The sequence below is a fragment of the Apodemus sylvaticus genome, chromosome 19, assembly GCF_947179515.1.
Source record: "Apodemus sylvaticus chromosome 19, mApoSyl1.1, whole genome shotgun sequence".
NCBI lineage: Eukaryota > Metazoa > Chordata > Mammalia > Rodentia > Muridae > Apodemus > Apodemus sylvaticus.
The window spans coordinates 6,236,608-6,262,753 of record NC_067490.1 but is presented as its reverse complement, the minus strand read 5'-3'; the positions used below and the strand labels follow the sequence as shown (position 1 = coordinate 6,262,753).

Genomic DNA, 26,146 nt, shown 5'->3' with positions numbered 1-26,146 from the left:
GACTCCTGGCCTTTAATCCGAGCATACTGTGGGGTGTTCGTCTGTTTTGTGAGACCAGGGAACTGTTGCCAGCATAGCCTGTTCACAGAGGTGTTAGGTGAGCCCTGCGAGCTGTGACTCTGCCAGGCACCGTCCTAGGAGCCCAGCTGACAGGAGAGCAGAACCCTCTCTGACCCACGGAGGACATTCTGACAGACAGAGCCGCGTCAGTGCCGGCAGGGCGGCTGGAGACAGCACCCTCACAGAGGTTTACAGAGTTTACACAGTTTACAGTCACAGTCACAGAGGAACAGTCATCAGAGCTACAAAGTAGCCCAGAGCTACAAAGAGCTACTGTCTCTGCCCTCCTCACCTTCCTCCCTGAGATTCTGAGCTCTTTTAGCTTTTCTGTGCCAAATGGGATGTTAGTTTTCTGGACCACAGAGAGCTGTCTTGGACCCAGAAGAACATTCTCTTGGGTCTTGTGGCTAAATCACTGCCAGAACCTGGGTAAAGGGACAGAGGCCAGGCCCATGGGTCCCAAATTCCATGTGCTGTGACTTGGGATTGCTACAGATTTGTGGACAGTGACGTTGGTCCTACCCCAGGCCTTCCCATGAGTCTGGGAGCCCTTCTTTAGCTTTCTCCCCACCCAGGCCCAGGCTGCAGGCTCAGCCTCTGAGCTTAGCAGCCCCCACCCATCGCCCACCCCAGGCTGCCAAAAGGACACCAGGGGATCTCCCAGCCTGCCTCAGCTGCCACTTCCTGTCCTCTTGGGAGCTTCGTGCCACCACCCCATCCACCCTGCACCCTGGACCTGTTAATTCTGAATTAGCCAGGATGTGAAGCTGGCTAACTCATGATATACCCATTTCACAGATGAGAAAGTAGAGGGCCATAGTCTATGTCAGAGCAAGACAATGTCTTTCCTCGTGCAGATGCCACCTCTGGGCTCATCCCTGGGGTGTGAGTGTGGGGGTTGGTTTTTGGTTTTTCGAGACAGGGCTGGCCTCGAACTCAGAAATCTGCCTGCCTCTGCCTCCCAAGTGCTGGGATTAAAGGCGTGCGCCACCACTACCTGGCTCAGAATGTGAATCCTAAGCTTGAGTCTGAAGACGGTAGTGGCTCTCCAGTTTGCCCGGACTCCCAGAGAATTCTTCAGACCCATTCACAACCAAAATCCCAGACAATGAAATAAGTCAGGCCTGGGGCTGGAGAGGTGGCTCAGTGGTTAAGAGCACTGGCTGCTCTTCCAGAGGTCCTGAGTTCAAATCCCAGCAACCACATGGTGGCTCACAGTCATCGGTAATGAGATCTGACGCTCTCTTCTGGTGCGACTGAAAACAGCTATAGTGTACTCATATATATACATACATACATACATTTTAAAAAAAGAAAGAAGATAGGCCCTTCAATTTGGAGATTTAATTTAAATTTTTAAAAAATTGTTTATTTTATAAGTTTTTAAATTTTTATTTTATTTTAAAATTTTATTTGTTAAATAAGTTTTATAAAATTTTATTTTGTAAGTACACCGACCCATAAGGGTTACGGTCACCAGGGTTACGGTCACCAGGGTTATGGTCACCAGGGGAGTCCATTTCACAAGAGTGTTAGGAGATCTCTGCCAGCTGCAGGATTTTTTAATTTCTTTGTTTTTGTTTTTTTTTTAAGATTTATTTATTTATTATATGTAAGTACACTGTAACTATCTTCAGATAACCCCAGAGGAGGGCATCTGATCTCATTACAGATGGTTGTTAGCCACCATGTGGGTGCTGGGATTTGAACTTAGGACCTTTGGAAGAGCAGTCAGTGCTCTTAACCGCTAAGCCATCTCTCCAGCCCCAATTTCTTTGTTTTTGGAATGGGCCTCACTATGTAGCCTCCGCTGGCCTGGAACTCGACCTGTAGACCAGGCTGGCCTTGAACTCAGAGATCTGCCTGCCTCTGCCTCCTGAGTGCTGGGATTAAAGGTATGTGATACCACAGCCTGGCTTCAAGTAAATTTTATGTAAAAAGGCATTCATGCATGGTTAGATAGTGTGGAAATCAAGAGGCATTTTCTAGACAACACACACACACTGTGAGCTGTCCTGCAAGGCCCACACTAATCCCATTCTATAGTCAGGACTTGTGGTTCAGAGAGGTGACATACCATCCCCAGGCCACAGGGCTCAGGGCCAGTGTCCAAACCGAAGCCACCAACATCACAGCTGGCCCCTTTCCAGTACCTTCAGAAACTTAGGCACACTGATATCTCTTCGTTCATTTTAATAGTCTGGCTCAAGGAACCACGGGGTTTGCATTTATAAAATAAGAATGGGAATGATACCTTTAAACTGTGTCTGTATCTGCTTTGTGTCGTTCGCTTTACAGAAAGCTAGCCCACACATGCATGCACAACCTTCTGGTCATCCCAGGGTTCTATTCTGGAACGTTCCTCTCCCCTATTCTGTGACTCTACCCCCCTACACACACACACACACACACACACACACACACACACACATATATCCTGGAGATACTCATCTGGAAGGAGACAGCGCCCCCTTCTGGCCATGCCAACTCCTGGCAGAGCCGAGATGGACCATACCACGGTGGGATAAATGTTAACAGAAGAGAAACCAGTTCAAATTGCTTTCTGCCTCCCATGTGGACCTCAAGGCCAGAAACCCACACTTCTTGGGCCTCTCCCACCTTCCTGGACCCCTGGTGCTGCCTGGCAGCTTTCCTATCCCTGGGCATCCCACAGGGCAGAGCAGACAGCACCAAGGGTTAATCGGCAACCCTCCACCTCCCTCCTCCTGCTTCTGGTCCTCTAGCCTGTTGCCATGGGAACAAGGCTAAAAATAAGATGGTCTCTCAAAGCCCAGCCCCATGCTTAGGAGTCAAAACAAACTAATTAAAGCAGCCTGGGTTAGAACTGTGAAGAAAATCCCACCCTTTCTTAGAGGCCAGTCTCAGGGATGGAAAGCCCAGCAGGCCACCCCAAGTCAGGGCCCAGGGAAGCTAAGAAGGAGGTCTGAGGCCTCTCCCAAATCCTTGAAATCTCAAAACGTCCTGCTGTGGCTCTGGGGTGGCCTCTGCCCCTAAGACCTTTGCTGAAAGGTCTTAAGATGGGTTTTCTCTACACATAGGCTTGGAACATGGAGGAGTGTTTGCACGCATCCCCCTCTGGTCCGGGAGCAGGAGGCCTATCCTCGGCTCTATCCTACCCAGAATTCTTTGCTGTTTGTTTTCCAGGACCATCAAGGTGGAGGTGTATGACTGGGACCGTGACGGCAGGTAAGGGTAGGAGGGGGAGAGGTGAGTGGTCCCAGGCAGCCCCGGGGAAGCTAGGCAGGCCCATCCGGGGAACTGGGGATGGGCTGGGTCCGGTGCCGGTTGGTCTGCTGTCATAGTAGCTTAGATCCACGGAGGTCCTCAGGACAGGATGCTGAGAGCCCTCCTGTCCCCAACATAGCTGCCAGAGGCCAGCCATTGCTCACACTCTCCTCACTTGAAGAACTGGGAATGCTCTGAAGTGCCCATTATAGGGCACAGAGCATTACAGACTCCTTTCTCTGTGCGAGACCTTGGGCAAAGCCCTGTAGGAAGACCAGACTGTAGAGGAAGAGTCGGATGCCCAGAGACATCCCACAGTCCAGCGGGGACTCACTGTAAACCTGAAGAATAGACTTAGGCCTGTAAGGACAGCAGCAGCAGCAGCAGCAGCAGCAGCAGGGCGTTCTGAGGTGCAGGAAAGACAAGGCATTGCCTGAGGAGGGCTAGGTCAGGCCTGCCGGAGGGGAGGGAGGGTGGCTTCTGCTTGGAGGCAGGTCTCAGAGCCTCAAGAGGAGCAAACATGGCTGGCCATTCCTAGACAGAACAGTAGCACGTCTCTCAAAGCACCAATCCAGACCCTTCCCTGTCTCCCACTTGTCTGATGAAGCAAATCCAGGCATATCCCGGCTTAAGGATGGTCACAGTTGGCATCTCCTAGGCCTGATGGGTGGGGCAGTGCTCTTACTATAAAAGTACACCGGGGCCTCGGCCCAAGCCATGGGAGCTTCCCCAGTGCCCGCCCTGCCTCTGTTAATCCTCACCACGACCATCCCTTCCAGCCAGGTCAGCTCCACCCACTCTGTTTCCTCCTTTCCTAGCAAGTTCCCTCTATCCCACCTTTACCTGGGAGTTTTCTCTTCTCTGGCAACTTAGGGCACCCGCCGGGAGCCACAGGATGTCCCCGTCCTCAGAGTGGGGCTGAGGGTGTAGCTCAGTGGTTGAGCTCCTGCCTAGCATGTGGGAGACCCGGGTTCCGTCCTGTATGACAGTAGTTAAGCTCCCAGCACTGGCAAATGGCGCAGCGGGCGGAGGTGCGTTCAGCACAAGCCAGAGGACACCAGTTCAGTCCTGGGAACCCACGGAAAAGGAGGGCAGAGAGAACGTACTCCCTAAAGTTGTCCTGTGACCTCCACAGACATTTGTGATTCAAACACACACACACACACACACAAAACAACCAATAACTCTCCCCAGCCCCCTCACCAAACTAAAGTGTATATATATGTATGAAATCCATTACTTTGTATGGCTTTAAAAAAAATCAAAATAAGCAAAAGCTACTGTGGGCTCACAGCAGGGCATGGCCCCAGGGATGGATACCTGGGTGGCTGTCTGGATGTCCCGGCTGGAGCAGTAAGCACTGTGTTCCAGCGAGGACTTGGGGCTTCTGGGAGTACTGTTTGTGCAAGTTCTTGCTGTGTTTAATATAAACACGTTCTGGAAAAAGCCCCCTGCCTCCTGGCTCTCCCTCCCTATTTAGGAAGCCTTAGCGGGAGACCTGGTGTAATGTGTTCAAGTCCTGGGGTTCCGTTTTCAGCACCAAAGGAAGGTTGGAAAAGACCCAACTGTAGTTCATGTGCCTATATGAGACTCTTCGGGAGTCTGAGGCAGGAGGCTTGGGGTTTGAGACCAACCTAAGCAACACAATGGGGAGCGATCTCAGAATGAATAAATTAATGATACTGCGGATGGTGGCCATCCCAGCTCGGGAAGTAGAGGCAGAAGGGTCAGGAGTCCGAGGCCATCCTTGTCTACACAAGTTCATGATTAAGCGGGGTGCACAAGGCAGTGTCTCCAAAAGCCCCAAATAGTAAATAAAAAAAATAGAAACTTAAAAAATTATTGAGCTGGGCACAGTGGATGCACCTTTAATCCCAGAACTCAGGAGGCATTGGCAGGTAGATGGTTCTAGGCCAGCCTGGTCTACGTTAGAACGTTATGGGCCAGCCAGGGCTACATAGTGAGGCCCTGTTTGGGGAGACTCTATCTCAGCAGGGAGGAGTTAATGAACACCTTTAAGCCATGTTTGAATTTGACAATTTTTAAATTTCACCGTATTTGCCTTATCTATATTTTACTAATGTAATTTAAAGGAGACGCCATTGTGGCATTTACCCCTAAATATTTCATTAGAAATGTCTAAAACAATAAGCACATTTCCCCCATGTTAGCTCTGAATGCCGTTATCTCACCTGACATGATGCCTTCCAAGTTGTTCCCTCCGCAGACATCACAGACATCGTCCCCATTGCCTTCTCTTGCTCATTTAAATAAGAATCCAAGCAGACCCGCCACTGCTCCTTACTCTGGGACTCCCGGACTTCTGCCAAGTAGCCTTGGCTGTCTTGGTCCAGGGCTCCCTTCCCATGCCTTAAGGTGGAAGCCCTGGCAGAATGGGGCGGGGCAGGCCGTGAAAGAGGCTGTGGTCACGGGAGGAGAGGAGAGAGACATCGGTAGCCTGGGCCTCCAGCCTCAGCAGCGTCTTCTCTTGCAGCCATGACTTCATCGGGGAGTTCACCACCAGCTACCGGGAGCTGGCACGCGGCCAGAGTCAGTTCAACATCTATGAGGTGAGGTGCTCCAGGGACGGGACTCTTCTCACGAGGGTGCGGGGCCATGACAGTAAGGACGTGGGAGCTCTGAGAAGGGTTGAGGATGGGGACTTCTGGGTTGTCTCACAAGGTGGGTCTCATGTTCCCACTTCACAGAGTTCACACACACACACACACACTCATACACCTCACTCACCAACACACACACACACACACACACACACACACACACGCCCATACACCATACCCCACACAAACACACACAAAGCTAAGTCATCTGGTCACACACACACACACACACACACACACAGCACAGGAAGAGCACCAAGAAGAAAGGGAAAGACTAAAACCTGAGGTCTTGACTCCAGAGTGGCCCCATGTCTTCAGACAAAGCGTGTGGTCCTCTGGAGGAGTAGCCAGTGGTCTTAACCACTGAGCTATCTTTCCGGGGTCCCCAGGGGAAGGAGTTTTTGGGGAAGCAGTCTAGTGCTGAGCTGCTTGAGTCCCCCCAGCCCAGGTAAGGCAGACTATCTCTCTTTGGCCTCCTCTTCAGAAGTTCTTAGGGAAGTGGAACAGTTATCTCTCTTGGGGTTTGGCTTCCAGTGACTGAAATTTTCAGGTAAAATGGAAATCAGAAGCGTGGATGGGACAGGCTGGTTTCCTCCAGTTTCCTCAGACTGTCATTATCTTTGCCTCTTTGCAATCAGCGAGATGTGAGTGGCCTCTTGGGAAGCAGCCGTGCTGTTGAGCCTGAGGAAAACCTCCTTAGCTTCCACAGACCCAGAGGGAGCTTTGGACCTGAGAGATGTTGCTAGGAGGCCACGTGGGCCCAGGAAACCCTTGCTAGAGTCAGGCATGTGAAAAAGGTCCTCACCAGACAACACCCCATCTCCAACCCTACAGCCACCCTGGCGGGACACACTTCTAAACCAGCTGCGTGTGGGACCCTCCCGGGACCCAGCCCCTGCTAAGGAATGACTCAGCCACTGGGCTTCCTCAAGTCCTGCTGTCCCCCTGACAGCCCCAGACAAGCCTTCAGTCTCCAACCCCTCGGGGTGACCACCAACAGTACTTCCCTTTGCCTCCAGAGCTCCCCAGTCTCAGCCCACCACCACCTTCTGCAGGGTGTAGGGCTTTGCAATAGTATTCTAGTCTCTTCTAACCTCCACAGTGACCCTGATGCTCTGGGTGTGGCCCCAACCAACCACTGCTCCGAAGCGCGGTGTTGCCTTGAAATGAACTTCACCCCACACCCTTACTCTCTAATGTTAAGGCAGATCCGCGCTCGCTGGAAGCTGGCACTGAGTAGTAACCTGACCCTGTGGCTACGGCCATCACCACGTCCCAGCACCCGGCTGCCCTCGGAAGCTGCTGCCCTCTATAGGGTCTCATTTCTGCAGCTGTCTCCCCAAGGACTCTTCTGAGTCCATATGGTCTCACTTCTGATCAGTATGGTCCCCTGAGGCTTTCTCAAACATCCCCTCCAGGAAGTCATCACCTTTGCAAGTCTCTACCCGCATACCGTTCTTCCCGAGGTTGTGCCTAGGGCCTTTCCAAGACCATGAGATCCTCAGAGGTCATGGTCTTGGTTCATTCCCCATTGCCAGCAGCCTGGTGCACATGAAACCAGATCTCAGATTTCGGTTAAGGCAGCCTAGTGGAGCAGGCCAGTTCCTGGTAGTGCCCCCAGGGGGCACTGTGGCCCTGCACGGAGCCCGGCAGCAACTTGTGGCTAGAGAGGCTAGGATGGGGGAAGTTCTGGGAAATCCCAGGAGAGCTCAGAGCAGACAAGGTGCTAACTCACTGTCCACTTACTCAGCTCTGAGGCCAACGGTTGCTTTAATATAAAAAGAGTAGGCTCAGAGAGCGGAAGTTTGACTGACTACACGCTAACTTAAAGATAATGCTGAAGGCTTCAAAGAAATGTGTCAGACATGGTTGTGTGTGTCTGTGCTCCCCAACACTCAGGAAGCAGAGGCAGGGGAATGTGACCTCGAGGCCAGCCTAGACTACACAGTCTCAAAAACAGAAATAAAAATGTAAAAAGCAAAATAAAGTGAGTCCAATAGGCAGGCACTATAAAGAAATCCACACCCCTGAACGGTGGTGCGCTCACTCCACTCTGCCGAAGGGAAGTTAAAGCAGAGGTTGGGGGTACATTCGCTTCCAGTCGTTCAGACCCCTAATAAGCCCAACTGGGTAAACAGTAATGCTGAGCCTGCAACTCTGCCCGTCAGCCAGGAGCCAAGGGTGGGTATTAGAGAAGGCTGCCCCATGGCTAGAGAGGCACTTCCGGGAGGGTCAGCATGTCAGACACACCATATGGCCAGTCCTCCCATTTGAACTTGTCACTCACCCTTCAAGGTGACAGCCCCATCTGTATGCACCGCTGGCCTGTAGACAGGTTTCTCTCCCTGTGTCTACCCAGAGGGCTGTGTGACCTCAAGCAAATCACCCAACATCTCTGTGTCCTGGTTTCCTCCATCTCCAAAGTGGGTATCAGTCCTTGTTAGACCAAAGACACTGCAGTTGAAGCCACGAGGAAGGCAGGGAGCTGGTGGCGCACACCTTTAATGCCAGTGCTTGAGAGGTAGAAGCTGGTGGATCTCTGAATTGGAGGCCAGCCTGGTCTATAGGGCAAGTTTCAGGGCAGCCAGGGCTACACAGAGAAACCCTATCTTGAAAAAACAACAAATGGGCTAGAGAGATGGCTCAGCGGTTAAGAGCACTGACTGCTCTTTCAGAGATCCTGAGTTCAATTCCCAGAAACCACATGGTGGCTCACAATCATCTGGAATGGGGTCTGATGCCTTCTTCTGGTGTGTCTGAAGAAAGCAATGGTGTATTCATATACATAAAATAAATCTAAGAAAGAAAGAAAGAAAGAAAGAAAGAAAGAAAGAAAGAAAGAAAGAAAGAAAGAAAGAGAGAAAGAGAGAAAGAGAGAGAAAGAAAAAGAAAGGAAGAAAGAAAGAAAGGAAGAAAGAAAGAGAGAAAGAAAGAGAAAAAGGAAAAGAAAGAAAAGGAAAGAAAAGAAAAAAGAAAAGCAAAAAGACATAGCAGAGGCCCCCCAAGAGAGACATACCCCATGTGGGAGAGGGGACTTGAGTTCGAGAGCAGCCAGTAGCTGATGGCAGGTGGGAACATCCTTGCTTTGTCGATTGCACACCAGAGAAAGCCCAGGTCTCTCGTGTTAACATGGGAACAGAGAGCTCACCAGAACAAGGTGGCCCTCCTCCCGGCCCCAGGGCCTCTCCGACACTGCTAACCACATCTCCAGCTGGGCCATTACTCTGAGGCAGTGTCCTGACCTCCCATCCTCTCCCCCAGTGGTGACAACCACCTACCAACCTTACCAGATGTCAAGGGTGAAGGGTGTCACCCGGGGTTGTCATTAGTGGGCCACAGAGACATACCGAGTCCTTACAGCACCTACCGTGTGGAGCCCTGAAGCGGGACAAGCAGGTTTGGTTTGGAAGCTTCCTACCTTGGGTTAAGGTGGCGGCCTAGAGCCAGACTCAGAGGCTCGGGGCACCCCTGAGTGGGAGCCCAAAGGAGGATGGGAAAGGCAGGACCGTGTGTATGGGGTAAAAGAGCGGCCCAGCCAGCACAGGCAGGCGTGGGCAGAGTTGTCTTGCAACACCTGGCTGCTCTGGGCAGGTTTAAGGGTATTGGGACAAAGCTAAAGAAACTGTCTCAGTATGTTGGATCCTGGGACTCAGGGTTAATGAGGGTGCCCAGTTACTAGCATCTCACAAAGCCTGGCAAAGCCCTTCCCAAGCTGTGGTCGCACCCATACCCTGCTGGGCTGCTGCCCAAGCCACCCACACCCAGGTCTGCTGGGAGCCCTGAACCTGCCCTGACTGCTTTCAAAGAGTAGTTGCTTTTCCCTACAGGTGATAAATCCAAAAAAGAAAATGAAGAAAAAGAAATATGTAAATTCGGGCACGGTGAGTAGCGCCCCCTGTCGCAGTGGAGGGGCATTGCCCTGAGTCAAAAGCCAGGCTGGAGGGCAGGGGTCCCCCGCCCAGGTGAGTGGTAGCTGAGAGCCATCAGCCTCGGGGAATCTCTGCAGGAAGGAAAAGCGGGTGCGTGTGTGGGGTGGGGAATCCCCAGGAACTGGGCATTGTGAGAGGCAGCACTGGCATCCGCTGTCACGGAGAGGAGCTGAGGCTTTGGGCTGGGAAGTGACTCAGCCAAGGTTACGCAGCTAAGAGTCATGCAGGAGTCAGCTCCGCTTGCAAGGGCAGCAGCAGGCGCTACTGCTGCGTAACTGTCATCACCAGAGACGACTTTGGTCCTTGATTTGTGGGGGCTGGTCAGCTGGACATTCTAGCATTCAGAAACTATGTACTGGGCTCTCAGTAGGACCATACAGGCAGATGACCAGGTCCCTGGTGCTTGCAATAGGGGAAGCAGAGGGTTATTTAGTACACATCATCAGTGAAGTTAATTCAAGAGCTATGGGGGAAGGTGATACAGAATAGATCAGATATTGAGAATGTCTAAGAAAGGGACTCAGCCCTCAAAAACAGCATATGCAAAGGTCCTGGGGCAGAGTTCCAGTGCTGTTCTAGAGTGGGGTCACTATATTTGCAGTACAAATATACCTGGATTTGTGCCCTCTGTCCCCTTCCCCGACCCTTATTCCTGAGACAGGTGTCTCTGTCAGGTAATGTCACTAGGCTCAGGAGAGATCTCAATGACCTCTACCTGAATCCCATCCTCCTTGGAGGAACCCCACTTGTAAAAATGGAGCCAGCACTGGGGGTGGTGACAGAACTATGGAGGGCAGGCCTGTGATTGTCCCATACTCTGCTCACGTGTAGGCGAGACCAACAGCAGCTCCTCTGTGTGCGGCTGCGTGTCTCTCTCTCTCTCTCTCTCACACACACACACACACACACACACACACACACACACACACACACGGGGACATGGTGTCCCTGGCTACAGTGTCCTCCCAGTGGAGACAGCATGTGCTTGGGCAGTGCCCTGGGCTCACAGGCCTTCCCCGTTCACAAAAGAAGCAAGCCCAGTCTTTGCCAGTCGACCTGGGTAATTCCCACGCACACATCCTGTGTGCTGCAGAAGAGGCAGGACCTCCACAGCCTGGCGGCTCTTCAGATGTACAACCAGCATGCAAGGTCTCAAAACCATGCCTTTTGCCCAGCCTTCCTAGAAATGAGGGGAAGGGATCTATTCCAGGCCACACATGGAGTTAGGAACAGCACAGGCCTCCCAGGGCCTGGGGTGGGGCGGGGCCGGCCCTGCTGTGGGGGGTACTCATGGGAGGAGCTCAGTAGAGTTGCCCAAAGTTTCATTGTCACACTCAGAAGCTCACTCCAGCTCCCGCTGGCGTGGGGGCCGGTCCTGGCGTGGGGGCCGGTCAGCTGGACAGGATGAGAGACTGGTGTCTTCGGTCAGGCTCCACATGGGTCCTTAGCCTGAGCCCTGTGTGTGTTTCAGCAGTTGGGTTTGCATCAGAGTTAAATTAGATGTGGCTATACAGTTAAATGTGGTTAAAACGTGGTTCAAGGCCATCCTCTCAGCTACACGGGGAGTTTGAGGGCAGCTCAGGCTAGGTGAGACCCCGTCTCAACCTGAAAGTCATGGCTGTTCCGGATTCAGACTCATATATATACTGGGCTCATATCCCCACTGTGCCACATCCTGGCATCTGCCTTGGAACCTTAGTTTCCTTGTCTGTAAAATGGGGAGAAGTGTCCTCGGTGGGATTGCCACAAGCATGGCGGAACCAGCACCTTTAAAGAGGTTCTCCGCAGGCAAAGTGTGACATTGTGAGATGCTGGCCATCCCCCAGGGCCCTCCGCTAACCACACTCCCTTTCTTTCCCAGGTCACCCTGCTTTCCTTTGCGGTAGAGTCAGAGAGTACCTTCCTGGATTACATCAAAGGAGGGTGAGAGAAACAGCCCTGGCCGTCCCAGCCCCAGGGAGAGGGCAGGGCTCCATACCTTGTAACCAGAGCGTGGCCCAGGAGGCCCCAACTGGAGCCCGACACTGGGCTCTCAGGAGACTCCACCTTAGAGCTGAGAACCCTGCCTACCTCTGGATTCCAGGCCTAGGAGACCTGCCTGGGTCCTGTGGGGACCCTGAGCAGAGACAGGGACTCTGATGGAGGTAGGGACTCTGTGACAAAGAGAGCCAAGGTGCGGGAGGTCGAAAGTGCTCTGAACAGGTCGGGAGATGTAGGTTCTGGGTCCCTGTTTGCCTTGGCTTTTCCGAGTTACTGTGGGTGAGTCATGTTCTCTCTGTGGGTATTGCTTATGTAGGGACATTAGGGGGCAGCCCCAGGGACAGCAGGTGCCCAACCCCAAGCTGACCGAGCAAAGGGAACTGCAGGGGGGCGACCTGCAGGCCATCCCAGGCAGCACAGCCAGGCTTCTGGGGCTTACTAGAAATGGCCTGATTCCAAAGAGGGGCCTCCCTGGTACACGCCCTGCAGGTAGCTGCCAGGTCAGGGCGTGGGCAGCCGAGAGCCCACAGGTGCAGGCCAGGGATGACTGCACCTGCCTGAGAGGAGATGGGCAGGGCTGCTACCCAGGGTGCATCCCAGCCCGGGAGGCACCCAGCGGCTGCCCGGTCTCAGGGCACGGAGAGGCAGCCAGCTGTTCTGGGACACGGCTCACTTTCCCATGACTCTGCTCCTTCATCTCCTGAATTTACAGCCTCAAGGTTACAAGCCCGCCTTCTGCCTGCAGAACACACACACACAGGCACACACAGGCACACACACACACACACACACCCTCTGGGTACCCAAAGGCTTCCTCTAGCCTCTCTGCATGGATCCACAATGGCTGCCTTTGCAAAACTGAGAGGAGCAGCTCAGTGGTATAGCACTTTCCTTGCATTAAAGAAGGAGGAAAAAGAAAAAAAAAAAACCCAACCCCAATCTAAAAACTCTCTCTTCTTTATTCCATTAAGCAGCCAATCTTCCTCTTCCTAGCACCTGGCAATTTTCAAACAAGCTGCATCACCCCCCTCCACCCCGTTCTCCATCTCATTTGCATAGCGCTCCTCATTTACATAATGGCGGGCAGCAGCGGGTGGGACTGAGACCTTATCTGCATTTTGCACCCACCTGAGTTGGTGACGGGCCCCTTTTGCTCCTGGTTGATTAGTAATCCTAGCTATGTCCCTTGGGGCTGGATATGAGAGAAGCTAATAATGGGATGGTCAGGACAGAGCCGGGAGGGGGGCGGGGTGGGGGGGCGGGAGTGGCTGCTAAAACACCATGCATGTTCAGGAGCTAGGCAGCAGAGGGAATGTGTCCAGGCACAAGGATGATAGATCTGGGGGTCCTGGCTTCCCTCCCCTGCCAGCTGAACCCAGAAGGGATAAAAATGAGGTCCCTCTGCCGGGTCTTCCTGTCACCTGTATTTTCTGTCAACTTAGAGACAGGGTGTGGTGGTGCCCACCTTTGATCAAGCAATGGAAAGGCAAAGGTGGAAGGATTTCCATGAGTTCAAGACCAGCCTGGTAACCTAGCAAGTTCTAGGCTAGCCAGAGCTGCCTGCCAAAACCCCATCTCAAAACCAAGCAAAGCAAACAAAGGGAAGGGACCAGTAAAGAGCTGCAGCTCAGACTCTGGGTTGGGTTTTTGGCCAGACGGCATTGTGGGTAGTGTCATGTTCTTCCCTCTCAAGGTGCTTAGCATGTGTTTCGACTCTTGGTCATGTTTTAACTATTAATCTGAATGTGAACCAGAAACCCAGTGAGCCCTGACCTCACCTGCTCAAAGTAGGCACTGAGGAAACCAGGTTCAGAGAGGAAGGGACAGCGGTCCGTAGAACTGTGCGTGCCCACGCAACATAATCAGCCCCCGTGTGTTTGGGAATGCTCCCCTCCGATGCCCACAGAGGCCCTGTAGAGGGGCACGGCCGGGCGCAACTGTCTCAGCTTCACAGAGCTTGCACACAAGTGGCTTCACTGAAGTCACATGCCTGACAAACATGGACGCCTACTGACTTTTCCCATCTTGCCCAGTGCTGCCCACTACCCATCCCTGTCCCTCCAACCCCCAGGTGACTCCAGGTTTTCTCTTTAGGACACAGATCAATTTCACCGTGGCCATTGACTTCACTGCCTCTAATGGTGAGTGGGGCAGCCGCGGGCGGGGTGGGCATCTCTGGGTTGTGATGGACAACTCGGCTTTGAGCCAGGCCCCTCGTGTTTCCTTCTCTTCCTGTTGTATGACACAATTCCTGGGGAGACATAAGCAAACATCTACACACCCCAGAGAGAGAACCAGGAACAGATAGAAGTACAGACATGTAGTGAAGCAGTGAGTTTCCCGGGCTCGCTTACAGGAGTATGAGAGAGGAGTTACCCCAGGAACATGGCTGACTGAAAGCCACCTCAGTGTGGGTGACGACCTGGGAAAGCTGGAACCCTAGGGCTCTCTGCACAGCTTGCAGACAGTTTAAAGGAGGACTTCCTGTGCCTTGTGAATTGTTTACTTCCCTCGTCTTTGGGAACCTCTCTCTGAGGTGGAGTGCTCCAATTCAGAGGGAACTACCTGCCAGAGAAGGCTTTTGGGTTCATAGAACCAAAGTTAGAATGAAGAGAGCTGTCCATGCCTTTAATCCCAGCACTTGGGAGGCAGAGGCAGGTGGATCTCTGTTAGTTCAAGGCCAGCCTGGTCTACATAGTGAGCTCCAGGCTAGTCAGGGCTACACAGAGAAACACTGTCCCCCAAACAAATAAATTGTTAATTTAATTAAATTAAACAGCCAGACAGGCTGAGGCCTCCCCAGGTCAGAGGATCCTATCCTGGTGCACATACACTGGTGGGGGAGCACACCTCAAGCCACTGTTCTGATGGGGAGCACCCAGTCCATCTGGAGCCCAAGATAATGCAGCATTCTAGATCTAGCTGTGGCCGGGTGTCAGGAGCCTCCACAGTTCCTGAGTATACCCTGAAAAACAGCACAGAGCTGCTTGTGGGGTCATAACCCCCTTGGGATGCTCTGAGCTCGGTTTTGTGTGTGTGTGTGTGTGTGTGTGTGTGTGTGTGTGTGTGTGTCATTAGACACCTAAGTCACAGCCTCCTCTGCTGTGTCAAGCCCTTCTCTGGCTAAGAGTGCTAGGCTGTTAGAGTTAGTACTAATGCCAAAGAAGAAGACAGTAGGGGAGATGGCTCTGTGGTTAAGACTGGAAGTAAAGACTGCAAGTAAAGACTGGAGGTCTGTTCCTCACGACACACATACCTGGCAGGTGTATGCGGTGGCCCGTCTGTAATCAGCCAAAGTGAGACTGTTGATGTTGGCAGCTCAAAGTTTGATCGGAAGACCCTACCTCAGCGAACAAGGCAAAGAAGGATGATTCTTAAATCTGCCTCTGCATACCTGTGCTCACATGTGTGTGTGCACATACACATACATGCAGACATACATGCATACACACACATGTAGACATACATGCAGGCATGTGTAGACACTCATACATTCAGGCATGGATGCACACAGATAAGAAAATGGCAGGAAGACACTTCTAACATCACCCAGTTGGGATGGGGCAGATACCCCTGTTCTACAGGTGATGACACAGGTTGAAGGGTTAAGACCACATAGATTAGTAGGGGGCAGAGATGTTGGAGTTGTCAGTCATGAATGGATCAGTGAAATCTGAACTTTTGAGGTGACTGGACAGCAGGAACATCACAGCAGAAGGAAGGAAAGGGAACTTGGGCGGGGGGGGGGGGGGGGAAGGCAGAAGGGAAAGCCACACTGGGTCAGAGGTCCTGGAAGGGAGACAAGGAGTTGAGTGTTGCGAACACTCAGGAGAGAAGCAGACACTGCCAGGGCCATGCAGGGAAGTGTGGAGAGGCTGGTGAGGCTGCGCCTGTGGAGCTAAGGCTCAGAGGGACCAGATCCGCTCCTCAGGGATCCAGTGGCTTGGCAGGCATCTGAGTGAGACAAGGCCTCAGGGTGGGTCGAGCAGAGGATCTGGCCTTGGAGTGGGGTCTGGCAGGTGTGTGTGTGTGTGTGTGTGTGTGTGTGTGTGTGTGTGTGTGTGTGTGTAGCGTGGCCTGGAGGTGAGGGCAGGGGCCGGCCAGGGCCTTGAGGAAGCTGCTGTTGTATTAGACACCGGATGCTGCTGGCTTTGAGAAGGAAGTGGGATTTTGGACCTATCCCAAGGGTCCGGCAGTCTCCCTGTTGACTGCTGAGCCAAGACAGAATGGAGGTTGTGACAGAAGGTTCAAGGGTAAACAGTTAGAGGGACTCCTGGACACGCCCCGTCCGTTTGACAGATGTCCTCGTGTCTTCATTGCAGGGAACCCCTCGCAGTCCACGTCGCTCCACTACATGAGCCCCTACCAGCTGAACGCCTATGCACTGGCACTGACTGCCGTTGGGGAGATCATCCAACATTATGACAGTGACAAGATGTTCCCTGCCCTGGGCTTCGGGGCCAAGCTGCCCCCCGACGGCAGGGTGTCCCACGAGTTCCCCCTGGTAGGAGCTCCCAGGCTGGGAACAAGCAGGGCAGCAGGATGGTGTGTGTGTGTGTGTATGTGTGTGTGTGTGGTGTTGTTGTTGTTTGGTTTTTCGAGACAGGGTTTCTCAGTGCAGCCCTGACTGTCCTGGAACTCATTCTCACTCTGTAGACAAGGTTGGCCTTGAACTCAGAAATCCACCTGCCTCTGCCTCCCAAGTGCTGGGATTAAAGGCGTACACCACCACTGGCTGGCTGAGCAAAAGGGTTTCTAGTTCTTTTTCTTGTTTTTTAAATATGTATTTATTTTATGTATGTGACTACATTGTAACTGTCTTCAGACATATCAGAAGAGGGCGTCAGATCCCATTACAGATGGTTGTGAGCCACCATGTGGTTGCTGGGAATTGAACTTAGGACCTCTGGAAGAGCAGTCTGTACTCTTAACCACTGAACCACCCCTCCAGTCCAGATTTCTAGTTCTTGACCTTAGCCTAAATACTTGCGGAGTAAGCTCTGTAGGCTTGGCCACCTACCTGAGTTGGGGTCTGGACTAAAGGCTACTATGCCCTGCTTCTGCCTGCCCCCCTCCCCCATCTCCCTGGGCCCAGCCCTGCCCCCACAACCCTTCTGCCTACTGGGGCTCAGCCGCCTCCTCTCTGTCCCAGAACGGCAACCAGGAGAACCCCTCGTGCTGTGGCATCGACGGCATCCTGGAGGCCTACCACAGCAGCCTGCGCACCGTGCAGCTCTACGGCCCCACTAACTTTGCCCCCGTTGTCACCCACGTGGCCAGGTAAGCCTGGGCCGGCCCCCAGGGGATGGCACTGGAGAAGCTAGCAGGGCCTCTCTTACCGCTTGCCTTTCAGCAAGAGGCCCAGGAGATTGCCTTTGAGCTCCTACCAGAGTGTTTGGGAGCCTTGTTCAGGGGGCCAGGGCCAGAGGCTCCAGGACACACCTCTGTGTGCCCACCCCACCCACCCCACCCCACCCCACAGGAACGCCGCGGCTGTGCAGGACGGCTCCCAGTATTCTGTGCTGCTAATCATCACTGACGGCGTCATCTCAGACATGGCACAGACCAAGGAGGCCATTGTCAATGTGAGTGGAAGACAGGTCTCTCTCTCCCTCTCCCTCTCACACACACATACACACACTCTCACACACACATTCACTCTCACACTCTCACACACACACATTCGCTCTCTCTCTCACACACACATATACTCTCTCACACACATATACTCTCTCACACACATATACTCTCTCACACACACTCTCACACACACATACACACACTCTCACACACACATTCACTCTCACACTCTCACACACACATATACTCTCTCACACACATACTCTCTCACACACACACACACTCTCACACACACATTCACTCTCACATACTCACACACACACACATTCACTCTCACACTCTAACACACACATATACTCTCACACACTCACACACACATATACTCTCTCACACACATACACTCTTTCTCACACACATATACTCTCTCTCACACACACTCTCACACACACATACTTTCTCTCTCACACACATACACACTCACTCACACACGCTCACATACACACACTCACACTTTCTCACACACACTCACACATACACACACTCTCATACACTCATATACACATACACACTCTATCTCTCTCACACAGTTTGGGGGCGACTAAAGCATCTTGTCCCACCCCTAAGAGAACCTGGGGGTGCTTCCTTTAAAGATACACTGGGGTGGCTCTTTTCCTGACACTACATTGTTTCCCTCAAGGGGAACCTCTCCTTGAAACCCCTCATTCATCTGGTGGCACCACAGAGACGGGCCGGACATGGAGAGGGCACTAGACAGACAGAGGTTTGGGAGATAGAAGACGTCCTGGGCCTATGAGAGCTCAGACCCCTGAGCCACACAGATGGCTGTGCTCCCTGGGGAGCCCATGACCCCTGAGCCACCCACTCTAGGCCACAGCCTGCCTGTCATGTAGAGGAGATAGAGGATCTCAGCATGGGGGAAGCTTCCTTCTCTAACCTTGACCCATAGCTCCCTGGCCGCAGCCGCCTTAGCCCCGCATGGAGCCCAGCAGAGAGGGAGGAAGTGGCTTCACAGAGCCAGGCACACCCAGCCCCCCTCCCCCAGCACCTTATCTTTTGATCTGTTCCCTATCCTGTCCCTTGGGGTTCCTTGGGGCCCCCTACCCCTCATTCTCCCTCCTTCCCTGTCCCTCACTTAGGTCTTTGCCCCTCCCCTGTCTTTCCCAGGCTGCCAAACTCCCCATGTCGATCATCATTGTTGGCGTGGGCCAGGCCGAGTTTGATGGTGAGTCCCGCGCCCTCTTCCCAGCTGTCCTCTCGTCCCAAACCCCGTGGCATCCCGTCCCCACCCGCTGGAGCTCATGCCCGGGCATGCGTGCCGTCTGGGAGGACATGTGTGCCCTGAGAGGGTGTGTCCAGTACCTGTGCAGGTCTCAGCCTCAGCCCGAGGCCGGGCTCCTCAGCCCAGACAAGGAGCAGGGCCCTAGCTGCATGCTGGTCTCCACCCGGTGAGGGCCCCGGGCTAGCCTGGGACTGGAGGGCGAGCCCTGCCAGATATACATGTCCTCGATGACACACACACATCCCTTGTCCCCACAGCCATGGTGGAGCTTGATGGTGACGACGTGCGGATCTCCTCCAGGGGGAAGCTGGCCGAAAGGGACATCGTTCAGGTGAGACAGGCCCCGCCCTTCTTCGGTGCCTCAAATAGGAAGGCCCTGTGTAGCCAGGCCGATGTAAAAGCTTTTACAGGCATCCCGAGGACAGACACTGGAATCCCTTCCCATGAAGCCACGCCCCTCCCTGCCCCGCATGAAGGTCCCTTCTAACCTGAAGGATGCCCCCACAGAATCCAGAGCCCTACACAAGGTAGTCTGTGCCACAAGGCCTTCCGGTGGCATGGAGACCCCTCGTAGATGGAGGTGGTACCCTTCATTGTAGGAAGAGGGAGCCAGAGGTTGGCAGCATTGAGAGGAAGGTGGGTTAGGTGTAGGTTTAGAGAAGTGTCGGGGTCCTAGGAGACCTAGGATCCCCCTGGAGAGGAGCGGTAAAGCGAAAGGGAGCGAGGAGGCAGGATCCGGGTAGTCTTTCCCAGAATCCCTTGAGCCTCTGTTCTCCTTGCTAGAGCCTCGGATGAAGGGCTGAGTCAGTGTTAGATCTCTCGTGGAGTAGAAATGAGGGACTCAGCACAGAGGCATGAACCATCCCTGAGATTGGATCACGAAGTGGGGATTGGACCGGGTGGGCCCTCCTTCTGGGAGGGGACCCAAGTGCCCCATCTTGACCCCATCTTCCCGCCTCTCAGTTTGTGCCCTTCAGGGACTATGTGGACCGCACAGGCAACCACGTACTAAGCATGGCGCGCCTGGCCCGGGATGTGCTGGCTGAGATCCCTGACCAACTGGTGTCCTATATGAAGGCGCAGGGCATCCGCCCACGCCCTCCACCCGCTGCCCCTGCTCAGTCGCCCCCACAGTCCCCGGCCCACTCACCTCCTGGGTCCCCCCTGCACACACACATCTGAAGCCGTCAGGACCAAGGGCCTGGAGGGTAGGCTGAGGGCCCCACTCTCCTCGTGGTCGGCTTCCCAGACTCTACTCTGAGGGCCAGCAGGAAACGGGGTATCAGGGCCTCACCCTACTTCCTGGACTCAACTTCACACCCAAATCCAGGGAACTGTGGTATAGAAGACAAGGGGTACACAAGATTCTGGGGCTGAGTGGACTCCCCTAGTCCATGCTAGACAACCTCAAGACTCCCCTATTCTTGCAGCCCAGCTGGGTCTCCTCCAGCCCCTGTCCCCTCCTGCCCTAGTGTCTATAGTGTCCCCAGTCCCATGAGATATCCTGTCCTGTTTCCAGGGAACCCCAGGCTGGTGGGCTACCAGGGATGCATGTGACCCTCTTAGGGACACTATAGGTGAGCAGATGGAGCCCCTTCCCCGATCCTCAGAGGCTCAGTGTATGCTAGAATATTCTAGAATGGTCACTGGCGCTATCACAGGTAGCTTGTAGCATTGAGATGTCTCCTGCTTAATTCGGAGGCCACCCACCTGCCGGGCACAGGGTTAGCTCCTGCACTCCAACTTGTTCTCTGCCCTTCAGTAGTTATGGGACAAGGGACAGGGGCCCTGAGTGCCAACCTGTCCCCACCCACATCTAGCAGGAACCTATCCAGCACAGCCTCTGCTCTCTGGGCCTCGGTGTCCACACCTCTGTGATGACAGGATCGGTCAGGTGGTCCAACGTTTCCTGAGCCATCCTGAGGGTACATCCACTCCACACACACAGCCTCCCCACACCCTCCTCATGGCCACGTTCACACCCAGGCCATCTAGACTCTGGGGTCACCCCATACCCCAGCCCTTCAAAGCTCCTGCCCCTGCGGTAAGGTGGCAAAGGGCTTTTCACCTAAGGTCACCCCAATGGCCACCGTCTCTGTCCACTGGGGCAGGTCTTGCATGTGTCCCTTATGCCGCATGGGGTCCCCGCCTGGCATCTCCCATCCGACCTGCCTCTGTCATGCATGGTGATGGTGATGTTTTTACTGTCTGGTCCTGTGCCTGTCTGAGACTGTCTCTGTGGAACTTGCCTTAAACTGAAATAAACCAGTTCTTTTAGAAGACAGACCCCTTCTTCCAAAACAGATCTTCCACCTGCCCAGCATCTCTCTGCTGCCTTGGTTCTTCTGTTTGGCCATGACCCTGTCAGACTCTGAGAAGTATGGGGGTGTGTGGTGGGGACTGAAACCCGCCTCCCACAAACATATGTAAGCAGAGTCTGTGAGCTGTCGGGGACTGTGACAGAGCCCTTTCCCGGTCCTCAAAGGCTCAGGTATGCTAGCTAGAATGTTCTAGATTCAGATCTCACTAGAGCTTGTGACATTGAGATGTCTCCTGCTCAACTCTGAGGCCGCTCACCTGCCAGGCACATGGGCGGCACCTGGACTCCAACATGAGAGGCAGACAGCAAGCACCCGGACACTCAGGTCTGTAGCCTGATAGCCTGGCTTCAGACAGTGGTTAAGAGTCAGAAGCAAGGAGAGAGAGTGAGGGCACACACCAGTGGAGAGATGGTTTAGAGGGGAGCCATGCTGGTGCCAGGGTGACGAGGACTCTGGTAGTTTGGGATAAGTAGGTGCCAGGCAGGAGCCTGGGCATCTGACCGGAAGCAAGCACACGGGCGTGACGGGAGCTAACCCAAGGAAGAGAATGCAGGCGATGCGGTCAGGGCGGGGGACCAGGATGCACAGGGCCTTGTGGTTCACAGCAGGGCCTCTGGTGTTTGCTCTGGAGAGATGTAGCCATTGAGGAAGTGAGAGAAACGAGCACGTGACCCAAACCTCCCCCAACGCGTGGATCGCTATCACGGTCGATCACGGTTTCTTCTTCTCTCAGCAAACATCTCCTGAGAGTCTGTTCCAGGCCTGTGCAGGGGTCAGAGGTACTTTGCTTAGTCCCCAGTGTCTCCTCCTGGGCTAAATCAGCCACTACAAAGTAGCAGTGCTGAAACTGGAAGGTGTGGGAGTGGTGGACCCCCCCCCCCAGGGTCTGTGGCCAGCATAGTGTCAGGTAGGATACATGTGTACACTGGTGGCGACACATGGTGTCAGGCTCTGTGGGTGGACCACACAGGACTCGTGTGACCTGAAGGACATGGTAAGCATCTTCCATGATCCCTCTCCACAGGTCAGGTCCATCACCAATGTGGATCATGGGAACAAGGACAATACACGCATGCGCACACATACATACTGCGCACGCTGTCCAATCAGCCCTCTAGGCAGCCATTCTGAGGCTGTACCCAAGAGGAATCCCGGTACTAATTACCCTCCAGCTCCGGGCTTGTTTACTTCTGATGACTTCATGGTAAATTAGAGCTGACTCACGGACGTCTCTATAATCAGATGTCCTGAGACTCCCATGACGCCGTGAGTGGGAACGGGGTGGGGTCGTGGCTTGAAAGAAGGGAAGTTCCCATAACCAGCGGCCTATTTTCCATCTCCTTGGGCGCCATGGGAAAGTATAGGGAGGAGATAGGTGCCCAGCAGGGGAATCCAGATAGACAGCCGCTGCCCCTGAGGTTATGTGGGGGAACAGACAGCATCAAAAGCATCTTCATGGTGACACTGGCTTCTCTGCTGGGTTCTTTCCCAAGGTGTGTTCTGCAGAACTATTGTCTGACATGGAGTCTGAGGCAGCTGTTTTCCCAGAGTCTGTCTGGGATAGCTTCAGTGGTCTCTGGGGCTCCCAAGACTCTGGCACGTTCTATAGAGCAGAGAATAGCTTGACTTGATTCAATACAATAGTCCCTGAGGTTTTTGACCACACAGAGCTTCTCTACCCCCCATCCCCCCACCCCCGTCTCTGTCCCCACCCGTCTTGTCCTCACTGTTTGTGCGTAACTGGTAACGCTAAGTTAAACAAACTGTCTAGCGATTGACAGTAGATACAACCTTCCTGGTTCTGGGGCCAAAGGTAGGATTTGAAGCCACATCCAAAAAGTTTAAGGGAAGGGGCCTCCCCAAGGTGTGTGTGTGTGTGTGTGTGTGTGAGAGAGAGAGAGAGAGAGAGAGAGAGAGAGAGAGAGAGAGGGAGGAGAGAGAGAGAGATGGGTGGGCCCTAATGAAAAGGAGCGGGCCTTGAAAGAGGCCCTTCCCACCTACCTTAGTAAAAGAAACCACACAGAGAAGAAAGGGCCGGGCTCAGTAATTCACAAGCCCAGACTCCTGGCTCTAAGGTGGATTTTATTTTTGTTCCTGTCTGGAACTGAGGGTGTGGGGGACAGAAGTAAAGGAGGTAGACAGGGACGGGCCAGGCAGATGAAGGCCTCTCCCTGAGTCTAAGGACCCCGAGTGGCCCTCTTTCTTTTCTCCTCTTTGTCTATTCATTTCAAATGCCCAGAGTAGTAAACAGGATGGCGCTGTCGTCATGGTAACACCTCACTCACGTGCTCACTGATCCCCCGCCCTTCCTCACCCATGTTCAATGGGGGATCACCCTGTGCAGATGTGGAAGCCTCATCCCATTTTTCAGATGAACCCCAGGGAGGTGAGGGGGCCCAAGACCACAAAACTATAAGGTTGGGAGCCCACAGTTGTCTGAGTATCAATTCCTTTACAGACTGTGAGCTGTCACCACGCCACTCCACTGACTGCTGTTCTGGGCCTATGAAAAATGGCCCTGAGTCCTGCCCGGTAAGGGCGGCAGAGACAGAAGCAGAGGACAGGGCTGATAGCACAGCTGGAGTAGGCCAGCAGGGTGCACAGGCTGGAGGCCACAAAGGCCCGTGGCGTGGCTGGTAGGCGGCCCATGGCAGACACATAGCCCAATGCAGAGCAGGGTCCCCACATCAGCACGAAGACCACCAGCATGACAAGACTGAGCGGTGTGTTTGCCCTGTGCTCCTGCACGCTCTCCCCCAGTGGACCCACGGGCCGTGTGCACAGGTGCCAGGCCACGTGGCCAAAAGAGCAGCCCACGCCCAGCAGGCAGGGCAGAAAAGTCAGGGCTCCCAGCAGGGTAAAATAGCAGGTTGTTTGAAGTGGGCTGAGCAACAGAAAGCAGGCCAGGGCCCCAGGGACACCTACTGCCTGCTCTAATACTGTCACCCGCTGGAACAGCCAATATGGCCAGGCCCAGTGCCCACATAGCTCCACAGGGCCCCAGGCGGGCACGCGGGCCGGCTGGGAGGGCCACACGGGGCCAGACCATAGCCACGTGACGCACAAGTGCAGAGGAGACCATGCTGTAGAAAGTACAGAACATGGTGGTCGTGTTGGTGGCCTGACTGGCAGTACAGACGGCGGAGCCCAGCCACCAGCCGTGACGTAAGAAGCTCAGTAACAGGGCGGGTACCAGGAAGGATATGAAAAGCAGGTCAGAGAGTGTCACGATCACCATAAGGCTAGTGGTCAGTGCCAAGAGTGGCTGAGATGCTCGAGGCCCGCTGGCCACCACCATCAACAAGAGCCCATTGGCCAGCAGCCCCATGGGCAGGATGAGGCCACAGAACGCCGCGAAGGCCAGGCGGAGCCACCTCTCCTGGGTGCCTGCTGGCCCCGTGTAGAGAGTGGCGTTCAACTCCATACGGGTGAATCCTGTAAATAATGGTATTTCTGTTTAAGGAAAGAAAACGCAAAAGGTTTTTTTTAATCTGGTTCTGTTGCCTGTAACGTCCTCATGGAAATCATGAAGGGGGTTGCTGGGAACTTCAGGCTAATGACATTAGGGACTAATGGAGCCATGCCCCACCTGTGGGCTCACAGCAGCTGTCAGGAATCCTGACTAGAACCGCCCTGTGACCTTGTAACAGGCTCCAAAACTGGGGCTCTAAACCCCAGATCAGACCCTCTCATGTGATGCCCACTTACAGACTCTCTCCTTTAATTTGTTGTTGTTGTTGTTGTTGTTTTGTTTTGTTTTGTTTTGTTTTTTGAGACAGGGTTTCTCTGTGTAGCCCTGGCTGTCCTGGAACTCACTCTCTAGACCAGGCTGGCCTCGAACTCAGAAATCTACCTGCCTCTGCCTCCTGAGAGCTGGAATCAAAGGCGTGTACCAACCCTGCCTGGCTTAAAAAAAATTTTTTTTAATTTATTCTCTCATATCATCCCGACTACAGTTTTCCCTCCCCTACTCCTCCCAGTCCCTCCCCTCTCCACCTCCTCCTCTATTTCTCTTCAGAAAAGGCCAGGCCTCCCCAGGGTCTCAACCAAACACGGCCTATCAAGTTGCAATAAGACTAGGCCCCTCCCTTCATACTAAGGCTGGACTACCAGCCCTGTCGGAGGACAAGGGACCCCAAAGCAGGCAAAAGATCAGAGACAACCCGTGCTCCCTCTGGTAGGAGTCCACAAACACACTATAATGTATATGCAGAGGTTATTCCTACGAAGGCTTCCTGATCGTCGGTTCAGTCTCAGCCTCCTGAGAGCCCAGGTTTGTTGATTCCCTGGGTTTTCTTGTGCGGGTCCTCGACCCCTCTGGCTCCTACTCCTCCCCCTCCTCAGCAGGATCCCTGAGCTCCGCCTAATGTTACTGTGGGTCTCTGCATCTGTTTCCATCCTCTCCCCACCCCCCTCCAAAACAGGGTTTCTCTGTGTAGCCTTGGCTTTTCTAGAACCCACTCTATAGACCAGGCTGGCCTCGAACTCCGGTCCGCCTGCCTCTGCCTCCTGAGGGCTGAGAGTAAAGGTGTGTGCCTCCGGCCTTCCTTTCCTTTATCCACACAAGTTGATTCTGGGATCCCCGCTGCTACAAAGAGAAACACACCCACTGAAGAGCCTCAGGGTTTGGCCTCACTTCCCACATCCTTCCCATTCCTACCCCAGAATTCCTACCCTTTCTGCCACCCAGAGATAGCTCAACTACAGGAACCACATCTCCACCCCCTACTCCCACCCCACCCTACCCCACCCCCTGCTTTCCTATGAGACCTGTCTGCCTGGTGAGCCTACTGAACTGTCTCAGAACACCTGCCATGCTGTTGGTCTCCCGCCATGCTGCTGTTGTCTGTCTGTCAGTTCATGGCAGTCTGACAGGATGGTCTGTCCCCATGCAGAGTCTGGGTTCTGATCCTGCCTCTGTCGCTCAGGAACTGGGGACCTTGCAAAGGTTCCACACCATCCCTTAGCCTCGGAATCCTCCACTGTAAGGACCGAGGAAACAGATCGGGGCCACAGCAACTGTCTGTGCTGGGCCAGGGCAGCTCTCTGGCAGGGGAGTGACACAAAGCTACAAAATGTCCCTTCCTTATGCTGAGTGCACAGACTGAG

The 26,146-nt window shown here is 53.8% G+C and overlaps 1 protein-coding gene and 1 pseudogene across 3 annotated transcripts in view; one reads left to right on the top strand and one right to left on the bottom strand.

Annotated features, from left to right (window-relative positions):
- The window catches only part of Cpne5 (copine 5), a 77,923-nt gene extending 56,944 nt beyond the window's left edge, over positions 1–20,979 (top strand). For 2 of the 3 annotated variants that reach the window (XM_052164259.1, XM_052164261.1), the window contains 11 exons: positions 3,226–3,267; positions 5,801–5,876; positions 9,755–9,808; positions 11,718–11,779; positions 13,931–13,977; positions 16,159–16,340; positions 16,989–17,116; positions 17,319–17,421; positions 18,602–18,659; positions 18,974–19,047; positions 19,680–20,979. In XM_052164259.1, coding sequence (XP_052020219.1) covers positions 3,226–3,267; positions 5,801–5,876; positions 9,755–9,808; positions 11,718–11,779; positions 13,931–13,977; positions 16,159–16,340; positions 16,989–17,116; positions 17,319–17,421; positions 18,602–18,659; positions 18,974–19,047; positions 19,680–19,898 — 1,045 coding nt within the window. In that variant the 3' untranslated portion in view covers positions 19,899–20,979. Of the gene's footprint in view, positions 1–3,225; positions 3,268–5,800; positions 5,877–9,754; positions 9,809–11,717; positions 11,780–13,930; positions 13,978–15,628; positions 15,715–16,158; positions 16,341–16,988; positions 17,117–17,318; positions 17,422–18,601; positions 18,660–18,973; positions 19,048–19,679 lie in introns of those variants that run through there. The other variant, XM_052164260.1, reaches the window with a different exon arrangement.
- A 2,527-nt stretch (positions 20,980–23,506) lies between these two features.
- LOC127670119 (proteinase-activated receptor 1-like) lies at positions 23,507–24,461 on the bottom strand (annotated as a pseudogene).
- Between the last annotated feature and the right edge of the window lie 1,685 nt (positions 24,462–26,146).